A 13,004-nucleotide genomic window follows, 5' to 3' on the forward strand; every position below is an offset into this window, starting at 1 on the left:
GTTATAAATATACTTACCCCGAAATTTTTTAACGCGAATTCTGTTAAAGTTTTTTTTCGGCAGGTACTTCGTTTTTTTTGTTTTGAAAATTTTTTTCTCTTTTTGTTATTTTTGTGTATTTAAGAGATCAGGTGTATATTTTTTATGAGATTACCTTTTATATTTAAATTGAATAATTTGAAATTTACTATCCATTATGGCAGTTTAACGGCATAATTTAAGTCGATCTATAAGAAACTGTATAAGTTTAATGTACTCGTACTTGTTTTATAATATTAACAAGCTCTAATATTTCTGCAAAATAGGTAACTACAAAACACGATACTGCAAAAACATAACGTGATAAATGTGGAATATACTTTTAACTATTCTATAAAACCAAAGCTGTTCATATGATTAAACTGCGCTACTTGTGATAATTTCGCTATTGGGTTCGCATTAATTTGTTTATGAACACAAATAGAACTCAGGTTTCGCTATACATACATATATCGCGCCATACTGCGTTTATTAAAAAGACCTATTACATGCATATGCACATTTTGAAATTATGTTTTATGTTACTTTAGTTATTTTTTAAAATTTCCAAGAATTATATGTATGTACTTTTTAACCCATTTAAAGCCGAAGTTTACTTATCTTCGTTTGTCATGCAAATTTATTGAAAACAATTTAACAAATTTTTTTTCAAAAAAAAACACAAAAATGGTGTTGCATGTAATTTTACCTTGATATGACAATTTAGACCTAGAGGCTTATTCTTTGTTTAAATATTATTAAAAAATTTTTTATAGAAACGACATCTTTAAGACACAATTTTTTCTCTTTCTTTTTTTGTGCCCAAATGTTAGTTATTTAAGCTATTGATATTTTGAGTCCATTTTTAAGGCAACTTCTCCCTTAAAAGCTTTTACTTTTAACTCCAAATAATTTAAGCAATATTTAAAAAATAAATTTGTTTAAGTGTCAGTATCTTATAATATTTACCTATTTAAAGGAAATGTTTATAAACTCTACAGTTTTTAACGCAGCAGTTTACCTTTATTCTCCAAATATTTAATTTTTTTACTTTTCAATTACATATTTTAGTTTATTAAATGTAGTTATAGTTTTTTCTTATATTAATTTTTATTGTTACAAAACTTTTTAAATATTAATTAGATTATCACAAAAATAAAAATTTTGCTAATAATGAGAAAGAAATGCTATGATAAGAATCCAAATTTTTTAGCAGGAAATGTTATTTTGGTAATATTTTCTTAAATTAGTAGTAAAAATGGGAACTCAGCTCATTTTCTATTTGGGCGTCAAAATTTTCACCTCTGTAGTACCTGTTTATTAATCTAGTACTTAGGTCTATTGTTCATAAAAGCTATTTCATATAATCTAATTACATCAAAAGACTATATTATCCATAAAGACTATACATAGTTTTGTAAAAAAAAATTAAAAACAAAAAAACAACAATTCTGACTTTGACGAGCTATATCTCGAACAAATCATATTAATTGTGGACCAAAAATTAAGATTGTTCTGCAAAAATCGCCTGTAAAACAAGCTCCCAATGATAACTCTGTATTGTTTGGTCTAGAAGTTATAAACATTTATTTATATGCAGGAAAGGTCCGGTACCTTTTTTTTCAACAGGCTGTAGCTCAAAAACGAGTACTTGCCACCTTATGTATAAATAAAATTATTTGCCACCTTATGTATAGCTAAGTATGTATAGTTTTCTAATCGCATAAAGTGAACTAAGAAAAATAAACAGTAAATATTAATAACCTCAAATAATTGTAAATCAATATAAATAATAAAAACTACCGCAGGCTAGCCCTATGCTCCTTCTAGGAGTGAATAAGGAAAAAAAAAAAATAAAGTGAACTTTAACTAAGAGCCAAATTTATTTTTTCTTAGGTATGTTATTCTATTTTTAATTTCTAAGTATGTTAATCTTGTTTTTTCCTAGGTAGCTTAATAAAAAAAAATTTGAAAAGAGTGTTTCAAGGACATCCTGGATTTTTCATCGTTTTGATTCTTTCCATCAGTTTTTTCTTTAATTTTGTCCAGATGTTATTTTGGTAATATTTTCTTAAATTAGTAACGAAAATGGCACTCTTTTTCCTCCTGCAGAAAAACTCGAAAATATGTATATTTAGCTAAAATTTTAGTCAAAATTTTAAGTTGAAATTTAAGTTTTTGATACATATGAATTTTTCAAAGAAAAATTCAACTTTTATTTATAAAATTAAAAATATGTAAATATAAAAATAATTATGAAATCAATATAAAAATTATTAGGCTTTAGGTTTGGTTTTTTTTCAAAATAAGCAAAAAAAGAAGAAAAAAATTTAAGCTTCAGAAAAATAATTTCGCGAAAATACATTATAAAGTGGTTCGGGTTTTGATATTTTTTGGTATCTTAAGATACAATAACTTAATTACAATAACATGGAAATAACCGTGGGCTCTTTGTAGTATGCCCAATTACGTCATTTTCAAATCGTGTTATATCAAGCATTTTCTAAATTGTGCCACTTTCTATTTCGAGAAATAAAATTAAGCCGGTTGATAAAGCGGGATTGAGGTTGACAGCCAATTTTAATCACATTAACTTCATTCCACTTACATGGTCGATCATTAGATAAATCTTATGTTTTCGGAGTTATTTTGTCATTAGTTATGACATTTAACATTTAAACATAAATTCGTCAATTAACATTTAAAATAAAATTTTTCAAAATTTCCATAGACTTGTTAATATATAATTATTTTATTTTTAAATTTTTTTTGACCTGCGTTGAACTAAATTCCCCAGAGTTTCATAAATAGGCGATATAAAGTCGCACGTGGGGCAAAACGTTCTTCATGAAAAATTTGCTCTTTTGAGACATGGGTCAAAGTTTGATATGGTTTTGATATGATATTTGAGAGGACTTTAAAATTAAATTATAAGAAAACTCAATTTAAGTGAAAATTAAGTTATTTGAAATAAATATAAGCATGAATACTTAAATTAAATTAGTAGTAGTGTTAAAAGAAGTGTGGATAGGTATATAATAACGAAATTGATTCACACTATATCCCTATTTCACAGCGGTATATAATTTCAGAGAAGTAAATAGGGGAGGTGGTACTGCAATTTTAGTGAAAAAAAGCATTCCTTTTAATGTAGTTTGTAAAGAAGAGAAACGGTTTTTCTTAATTAATTTATTAGGTTCAACAAATAATTTAATTAAAAACTTTTATTTACAAATAATTGCATAATCTTTCTTTTAGCTCAATTATATTTAATACAAAATTTGAAATTATTAAAGATAACAAATGTGAAAAAGTTACAAAAATATAATAAAGCTATAAAAATTAATATGTTTAAATAAGTATGAAATTTAAAGACTAGTTGCATGCAAACTAACTGGTAATTTATTAATCATTTTCTAAGACATGGTGCGAGCATCTGAAGAGAATTGAATACTTGAACTCCAAGGTAAAAAACATTGTTTTGCGATCAAGTTCTACGGTAGAGTGAAAGTCTTAAGTCCCCTTTATTTCTTAAATAATAAAAACCGCCAACCATATTTAAATTTCTTTTCAAACATGCCTGTAGCATGTCGTTTTTTAATTTAAAAACAAATATCAAAGCATTAAACTTCAATCTTTGGATAACACTCACAAAACAAAGTTCTTTTAACATGTAATCCACATTGATGCGCCTTTGAACTTTTAAAATTATCCTCAAGGCTCTATTTTGCAAACGTTGTAGTCCATTCAATTTGTCTCGGTTACACATAAAAAAAATAGATGAACAATATTCAAAGTGAGAAAAAATTGTTGAATTGGAGATTAAAATTGCACATTTCTTGGACATTTTTTTCCTAATTCTAGCCAAAAAGTCAATTTTTTACCAATATTCTTACAGATCATATCTGCATGCAATTTAAAACTCAGCTTGTTATCAAGATGCACTCCCAAGTACTTTAAATTGGCACACATTCAATTTTTCGTCATTAACTTTAATATTTAAATTTGAATTAGAGTTATTTATAAGCATACATTTCGTCTTATTTATATTTAATTTTAATTTATTCATACACAGCTAGTTGCAAAGATTATGTAGATCATTATTTATTTTCGATTGCGTGTCATTCACTTTATCTCCAACAATATAAACCAAAGTATCATCAGCAAAACGTGAGACATTCGAATACCTTATATTACATTTTATGTCATTTACATAAATTAAAAATAAAATAACTCCCAGAATAAATTCTTGGAGAACTCCTAATTCAATTGATTTTTTGTTGAAATAGTACGATTAATTTTGGTGCTGTGTTTCCTAATTTGCAAAAAATTTTCAAACCATTTCAGCTTACTGCCTCTAATGCCATATTTAATCAGTTTTTTTAGTAATTTAACTTAATATCTAAGAACATTGCTCTCGTTAATAATCCAATTTGACGATGTTTCTGTAGAGTGACCCTTTCTGAAACCTGATTGTTCCTCACACAGAATACTTACTTGCATTAAATAATTTTCAACCTATAGATATACTACTTTTTCCAAATTTTTTTCAAAAATAAAAATGAACATGTTATTAGCCTTAAATGTTCAGGGATTTATTTATAATATCAGTCAAAATTGGAAGAGAAACATCTTTGCAGTCTAAGATAATATTTGTCTTTAAACCAACATATTCGTTTTTAGAATTCATTTCACGTATAACACTTTCTAATTCGTCTATATAAATTTGTCTTAATTTAAGCAAACTATTTACTTCTTGTATATTGTCAACATAATTAATTTATATATAAAACATTTATAACATTTTTATAAAAGGCTCATTTAATTTAGTTGCGATTTCTGTTTCCTCATTGATAATATGATCATTTATATTGATTTCACTTAAAATATTCACTTAAAATATTTCAAAACTAAATTCTAAATCGTTCTCCACATAATTTTCTGATCAAAAGATTTGTCTGAAATTTTTCTTTCAATATACTTGATATGTGTCATCAATTTAAAATCAATACTTAAAGAGCTAGTTTCAATTGGTTTCAAATTATTTTTAATATATATAATCACACCACCAGTATGTCTAAAATTTGAAAGACACGTAAAGCATTTATATCCCTTCAAATTGTATTCACAGTTTCCGATATCTTCTGCGATATGTGTTTTAGTCAACATAATCAAGTCAAATGTTGAGTTGATTATCAAGATAATAAACTCCTCGAGTGAAGCAATATGACTGGTTAGACCTTGTATGTTTAAATATATTGCTTTCAAATATTTATTTTCTTCATTTGTTGCATTCATTAATTGTTAATAGCGTATTTTTTTCGTTTAACTTCAAATTTATTCCGATAAACAGGACATTGTTTACTGAAAGTAAAATGACAAATATCAAGATCAAAACTTAGAGTCTCATTCTCTCTAATGCAATTTATACATTCTTTTTTGATTCCTTATCACAGTTCTTAGTAGCATGTTTTCCAAAAAATTTCAGACAAATCTTATCTTTCTTACATTCAGACGTCTTGTGGTTGAAACACAACACACTTGCAGCAAAACATAATATTAAACCATCGAAAACTTTTCATCTTTTCCAAGCAATGTTTAATTTTTCTCCCATTAATACTTTAGTGAAAACATTATTATTCAGTACCTTAATTCAATACATACTTTATCTAAGTACCTCAATTTCGCATTCGCTTAAATCGCATTATCCTTCCTTAACTTTTCTATTAGTTCGAGATCTTCATGCTTAAATTTCATATTTGAGATAATTACTTTTGGTATGTATGTACTTATTTGGCATTTTTATATCATAATTACCATTTAGGGACTTCTCGAATTCGTTTTTTATTTCCTCTCTGTCCTCAATACCTGATGACTTAATAATAACAGATTATTGCTATTTTCTATATTCAAAATTTTTAAGCTTATGGGATCAAAATTTTTTGTTATATCTTCCTTATTTTTTAAATAAATTTTGTTTACCTTTAAATTATTAGGTCTTAAAATTAAAGAATTATCTTTTTCAATATGTGGCACCTCTTTTATAGTTTTTTTTATGTAGAACGCTACCTTTTGATTTGGCAGCATCCTCAAATGATACGTAGTCAAAAGTTTGTTTACTATTACACCGATTTTACGGAGTCCAGTCTTTCAACATACCCATGATCAACAGTCTCTAACAGTTTTATGATTTCCTCCTCGTGATTTTTCAATGATCTCTCAAAATACAAGCTGTGTTCTTTTAAATAATTCTCACATTTATTAACGTTATCTTGCACATTTTTCATGACCAAATCAAGGTTTTTAATATAAACAATGCAATCCTCACACATACTGATCCAACCGGAACATTTTACAACAAAATGGAAACACTTTCGCAAACTCCTTCGCAATTTATACCATGATCCGTTCTAAAGGAGCCCTTACAATGGTGACAAGAATCCGCATTCATTTTAACAGTAATACTTCTGTTGCAAAGCCACTATTTTTCGAAAAACGGTACTTAAAGTTGAATCACAGTTGAATGCTTTTTATATTTTGAAGATATTATTTAAGTCAAAATTAAATGGAGACGTTCAAAATTTTAAATTGTAAATGTGCAAAAAAGAGGCGAATACTAAAACAAAATTATACGGTTAATGAAATTCAAAATGTTAAACTGAAAATAAAAATCGGTACATTTATTAAGCTCTAGCAGAAAACAGCAATTTATTTATAGAATATTTAGAAAATAAACAAGCAAATAATTCAGAGCATTTATTCTTTACTGGTAGAAACTTGAATTTACTTGAAAATAATAACATATTAGTGAGATATAAAGATATGATAGCTACTGCAAGATATTACATAGTGAACAAAATTGAAAAAGCAAGAGTAACACAACAAAAAAAAAGAGCTTAATTGATATAATTACAAATATTAATAATAATTTCACTATTAGTTACAAAATAGAAAAACGAACAGTTTTTCTATTTTGTAACAGTAATAATTTATCGGATCATCAATTAGCTATAGTTGCTATAAATGAGGGATGTCCAAAAAGTTGCCTATGAAAACATGGATAATACAGAAAAGATTATGCTCGACTACGTCAGACTGTAAAAGAGAAAATAGGTGGACAACGGTAACGGAAATTAATGTTTTAATTAAAGGTATTCAAGAAGCAAAAGAAGTAAGTAAGAAAACATTCCGTTTTAGAGACAGAAATAACAGTTGGATAACACCGCTCTTACTGGAAAAATTGATATGTAGAAAACCATTACACGATGAGCATAAAAGAGAACCGAAAAACTATGAAAGGGGAAAAAATTATGGAAGTGATGCAAAAATCCGCAGTGGAAGATGGTAATATTTTTAAACTATATAATAACAAAACAATAAAAAATATTTAATTTTTTTTAAATTTATTTTTTTTTAAATGTCATATAAATTGTTATTAATTTTGTATTTTTATGCTTAATTTTTTTTTTCAATCACTTTGTTTTCACAATACATCACTTTTGCCACCTTGTACTGGAATGAATTTTGAAGAAAAACAGAGTTTGGACAAAACCTTCAGATAAGTCCCTTTCTTTGATCTAAACATTGTCAAACTGAAATTAAAATTAAATCCAAATGTTGTTGTTTTTTTTTCTTAGAAAAGTACGTCGCGCTTGTATAGAAAGTAAACAAAGGAAATTTTGTTATTTTATTTATAAAATTAATGCAGTTTGTGAACAAGAAATCATAAAATATTATAAAATATTTTAGCATTAAAAAAAGAATATTATTTTATAAAAACTTATAAAAAAATGTGTCAAATGAAAAAAAGAAAAATATCTGTAGAAAATTAAAAACTTGTATAGGTCTAAATTAGTTTTACTATACCATATATGCACATGTAAATATTATTCATTTCAATAATATAAGAAATATTTATTCAATAGTGCTTTGATTAATTCATAATTTGTAATTTAATTAAATTTTTAATTTTGCAAAGAAAACATTTCAACAGTTTTTTTTTGTTTTAAATTATAAATACTTCAGATGAGATAATTTTACCAGGACCGGATTTTTTTAAGCAAAATGAGTTTGTGATTGATAAAATGTAGCATACAAACAAATATTTCAATTTGATCTTATTGTATAAGCACATTTTACCTAGAATTGATGAAAAAAAAAATTTATATTTGTTATACTATTTCCCATTATAGAGTGAAGATTTGGTCACTAAAAAAATGTATGATGACGGCGATGTCGTTGATTTCAGTAAGTAAAATAAAATACTAGCGTGAATTATTTAAAAAAAAATTTGCTTGAATAAGGCAGAATACGACAACATACCATGTACTTAATTAAAATTTAATAAAATAATAGTATTAATAAAGATTTAATAAAAAATAGACAGGTTTAGAGTCATTAAAATGTGTATATATTTATATTTATTGTTACTTTTATTGTTTAGAGTTGTTCGGTAAAATTTTCAAAAAAAAATGGTAATATCCCAAACTTTTTAAAAAAATATGTTCATTTTCGAGGGTCATAAAATATTCTGATATTTAAATATTTATAATTATTTGCAATTTATAAAATAAATTAATTCAAAGAGAAAAAAAAATAATGAGTTTTGTTTAAATTTGATTTTTTTAGAGATATCTAAAACGAAAAAATACTTTGAAATAATGTTTTAGTTTTTACTTTAAAAAAATTTTTCAACTACTCCTTCTTACATATTTTTAGTAGATGCCAGACAAGGAAATAAAATAAAAAACAAAAAAAGAGACAACTAGAAAAAAATTGACTTCATTAATTTTTCAAGATGCTCCTTCCTTTAGTATTTCTAATTCGTTGATGTAAACATCGTCAATCAATTATTTTTTTTATATGCACTATAAATTTAAAAAGTGCCACTCCACTATCAAATGACAAATCGCAACCAAAAAAAACATTAGAACAGTTGACCACAACCATTTTATTCAAAAACTTATGTTTATGCCATATTTTTTTTATTTCTGTCAAAAATGATTAACGAAAATAGAATCAATTTCTATTTTTTCGTCAATCAAAAGTTTGAAGGGAATGATTGATTGACGATGCTTGCATAGTCAATATTCATCAATTTCAATCATGATGGTCAATCTTTGATGACATGTAAACGGAAAGTCGAACTGCTTCTTAAATAGATATGCTTCGAATAAAATCACAAAAATTTCATTGATTACTATTTATACCAAAGTCGCCTTTTGGTAGAAAAAAAACATTTGGCATTCAATTTCAATTTCAATTTGACAATGCTAAGAACAAAGAAAAAACTTACATAAATTTTTTGGCTTCAATGTGTTTTTTTTTTTCAAGTTACAATTTTTTAGGGAGTGCAAGCGAAATAGAAACAAAAATGCTCCTTTCTTTAGTATTTCTAATTTGTTGGTTAAACCTATAAAGATTAGAATAATCTTAATAAAGCTTTCCATAATATAATATTCAAATAGCCGGGGGAAACGAATATAATATTTTATTAAAATATGTGCGCAAAAATATTGTTTCAGTATTCATAAAACTGATTGAATATTTGTCACGTTCTTGCCTTTTAATTTTTCCATTTTAAAAAATTTAATTATGCTTCTACAAAACTTTAATCAATACATAAGTAATATAACAATTCCGTTATATTGACTTTTAAAACATCAAGTCTGAATATTTGAAAAGTATCGATGATATCGATAGTACTGTCAATTGCTCTTGACCACTCACAATAGCAATTGAATCGGTTCTAATTTCTAATATTTGTTTATTTACCCAAATTAATTCTTTGTGTGAAAATATTAAGTAAAAGTACTAAAATGACATCAAAAAAGGACGATACCCAAAAATTAGAATGGATGTATAAAGGGAATTCCGATTTGCTTAATCGCGAAGAATATTTGCTTGGTAAGTAAACCATAAAAAGGGGATATGAAGTAACTTTCAAATTTGTAGGTCGACCAATTGATAGAAACTTTGAACAATTGGATAGTGAAGAAAAAGCTGAGCAAAAAGAGAAAGTATTTGGTATTCAAGTGCCAAAAAATCATGTTGAATATGAATGTATTCCATTTTCAATCCGTGAATATAAAAATCTTCAAAATAATGAGCAAGTCGATATACAAAGGAAGTTAATGGAAGATCCTCTTATGGCAATTAAACAAAAGGAAATGGAAACAAGGCGTAAAATATTAGAAAACCCCGTTAAATTAAAAGAAATTCACAAAATATTAAAAACGGAAAGGCAAGTGCTGCTTTCGAGAACAAAAAATCGAAAAAGTAAGAAGAAAAAGAAATCTAAAAAAAAACAAAAATATTTGTCCTCCAGCTCTTCATCGTCAAGTGAAAGTGATTTGAATTCGGATAATGAAAAGGATTTAGATAAACTTTTGGAAAAAAAATATAAAAAAATCAAAAATTCATTAGATCAAGCTATTAAAAAAGATACGCAATTGGATGATTTAATAAAAAAATTGAATAAAAAAGAGAAAACTAAATCAAAACGGAACATTGATGATGTTATAAGTGTTGATAAATCATTGACACATTTGAAAAAGGATAGGGTTAGAAGATATTCGAACACTTCAGTCAGCTCTTCTGACAAAAATTTCAAATGCAAGGAAAGAGACTATAAAAGGAATAATTTGCATAATGATCCACTCAACACTAAAAAAATTAGAAATAACCCGTCCGGTTCACCTAATACGAAGCAATTTTACAGAAAAATTAAAAACTTTTCTAGAAGTAGATCAAATAGTTCCGAAAGAATGCTTTTTAAATTAGGAAGAAATGCAGATAAAAAATTTATTGGCAAAAATTATGGAACAAAAAGGATTGAAACTCATAGAAGTAAAAACACTACTTATGTTGATCGTAGTCCAAAGTATAAAATTAACGACAAAAAGGAATTTAAGCGAAGTGCAGAAGAAAAGCAGAAACGGTTAGAAGAAATGATGGCAGATGCGGCAAAACGCGATGAAGAAAGAGCCAGTAAGGTTAGGAAGTATCGCAAAGACTGTGAGGAAGAAGAATTAGCTCAAAAGAATCGCCAATACGATGAGCAGTTCGCGAAAAACCAATTTAAAAAAGCACTTTCTTCGAACAATTCTGTGGAATCAAGAATTAAGTCAAAAATAAACAATATACAAAGGTCTTCTTTTTCTATGAATTCAAATTTTGCAAAAAAATAAATTTAACTAATTAAGATCCTATATCATTGGTTTTATTATCTAACTCAACTGCAGACTAAAGAACTTAATTTCTCCTTAGTTATAATAAACAAATTAACTGAGTTATAAGATTTATTTATTTAACTAATATTACAATTCATGTTCTTTTTAATCATTTTTGACAAATTTGCCACTGTAATATGGAACGTGATCCAATACAGCTCTCCAATCAGTAAAATATAATAATGTTAAAAATCCCGCACCTCCAAAGGTTGCAGCTGATGGTACACTTGAAAATTAATATTAGTTTTTCAAAAATATAAAACAAGTAATAAGACAATTATATATTACATAACCCAAAACATTTGACTTTAATAAAAAAAAGTTATGTATACTTACAATGAAGTTAAGATTTGAACATGCTTTTTACCAAAAGGGATTCTAATCATTTTGCAGATTTATTTTATCAATTTGTTAAAGAAAATATTTACACTTAAGCGAAAAATCGTAAGCTCAATTTCTTTTCCCTACCTCTTCACAAGTTGATAAATAAAATTAGAATGACATCCCAAATCCCTAACATCATATATTGACATTTTTGATTTTTTATGATAACAATAGTTGCGTTTATAGCACGACTGACAGAAATACAGGCCTGAACCTAAAAGAAAGAGACAGTTCATCAGCTGTGATTTATACATATTCTTATGGTATCTACAGAGGTCAACATCATAAATCTGTCGCAAGATCAACTTTGTTCAAATTTTTAATTAGAAATAGCTAAAATTCAATCTTTAGCTACTTTACAAGTGGTTATATTCAAACAGTTAAAGTTCTGTGCTATTAAAACATTAAAAAATTGATTATAAACCTTCCGGGCTCTGTTCATTTTTTAAAGAATCACTAGTACCGCATAGTTTGTTACAGCTACGGCACATATAGGCACAAGAAGTTGTAAGTGATTCCTTAAAGAAGTTATTATAAATAATAAAACTCAACCTGTTGAATAAAGCAAATTAATATTAATTATGAGTTTATTTATAAAAAATAAGATCGATTTGGATAAATTTTTTTCTTGAAATCGGATACATTTTGTTTTTACCAAGTGGGAACACTGGTACTATGCAACAAAATCGTATCGCAAAAAATTTAAACTGGCAGCATTTTCTAAAATTTATGTTTTTGACATTTCTTAATGTTTTTTCAAAGAAAACATTTGAATTATTTTAAAATAGTTATACATAAATAAATGTATGTATAAATTAAGGAGGCGCTTACTGTTAATTTTTTAAACAAATATGGATAGCAAAAGACTTTTTATACAAGTAAAGATTTAAATATTGCTCTTGCTCAGCAAACCATTTTACTTATTATAACCGAATTTTGTATTGATCAAAAGTTCTGCTCCATAAGGATAAAACTGGAAAGGAGCAAAGTCGAGAAAAGAGAAGCAAAGCAAATTTGGCACAGTGATATTTTGCTATTTCTTTAAACTCGAATAGTTTTGTATTTTATTTTGACATATAATTATAGTTATTAATTACAAAAATTTGGTTAATTGCAGTATATTTGAAATTCAAGGTTTTGTTAATTTAATAAAGCAAAATAAAGCAAAAATGTAACACTTACATTGTTTAGTTTTATTTTTTGAAAAACTTAGACTTTCGCAATAATATTTTCAGAGACGAAAAATCTGAATGATAGGCCGAAAAATCCAAACTAAAATGTTCGAAAGTGACAATTGTGTTTAAAGTTCTAAAGGATTCGCGTGCTCTTTCCGTATGAAAAGTATTACGAAAAGAGCATACGCGATTTTGA

At 26.3% G+C, this 13,004-nt stretch overlaps 1 protein-coding gene and 1 long non-coding RNA gene across 2 annotated transcripts; one reads left to right on the forward strand and one right to left on the reverse strand.

The window, feature by feature from the left end:
* Positions 1 to 9,738: 9,738 nt before the first annotated feature.
* LOC129606355 (pre-mRNA-splicing factor CWC25 homolog) lies at positions 9,739 to 11,228 on the forward strand. Its single transcript, XM_055516652.1, has 2 exons — positions 9,739 to 9,924; positions 9,973 to 11,228. Exons 1-2 carry the CDS (start codon positions 9,837 to 9,839, stop codon positions 11,205 to 11,207), a joined length of 1,323 nt encoding a protein of 440 aa, XP_055372627.1. The 5' UTR covers positions 9,739 to 9,836; the 3' UTR covers positions 11,208 to 11,228.
* A 77-nt stretch (positions 11,229 to 11,305) lies between these two features.
* Positions 11,306 to 11,774, reverse strand: LOC129606356 (uncharacterized). Its single transcript, XR_008696762.1, has 2 exons — positions 11,586 to 11,774; positions 11,306 to 11,475 (listed from the first exon to the last, which is right to left on the reverse strand). It is a non-coding gene; the product is annotated as an uncharacterized LOC129606356 (long non-coding RNA).
* Positions 11,775 to 13,004: the final 1,230 nt, after the last annotated feature.

The sequence above is a fragment of the Condylostylus longicornis genome, unplaced genomic scaffold, assembly GCF_029603195.1.
Source record: "Condylostylus longicornis isolate FDR11 unplaced genomic scaffold, ASM2960319v2 ptg000018l, whole genome shotgun sequence".
NCBI classification, from domain to species: domain Eukaryota; kingdom Metazoa; phylum Arthropoda; class Insecta; order Diptera; family Dolichopodidae; genus Condylostylus; species Condylostylus longicornis.

What these genes read in the sequence shown, in the direction of transcription:
- LOC129606355 (XM_055516652.1), top strand. Translation starts at nt 9,837, where the DNA reads ATGACATCAAAAAAGGACGATACCCAAAAATTAGAATGGATGTATAAA. An exon ending in TCGCGAAGAATATTTGCTTG is followed by an intron (nt 9,925 to 9,972) that starts GTAAGTAAACCA and finishes TCAAATTTGTAG; the next exon opens with GTCGACCAATTGATAGAAAC.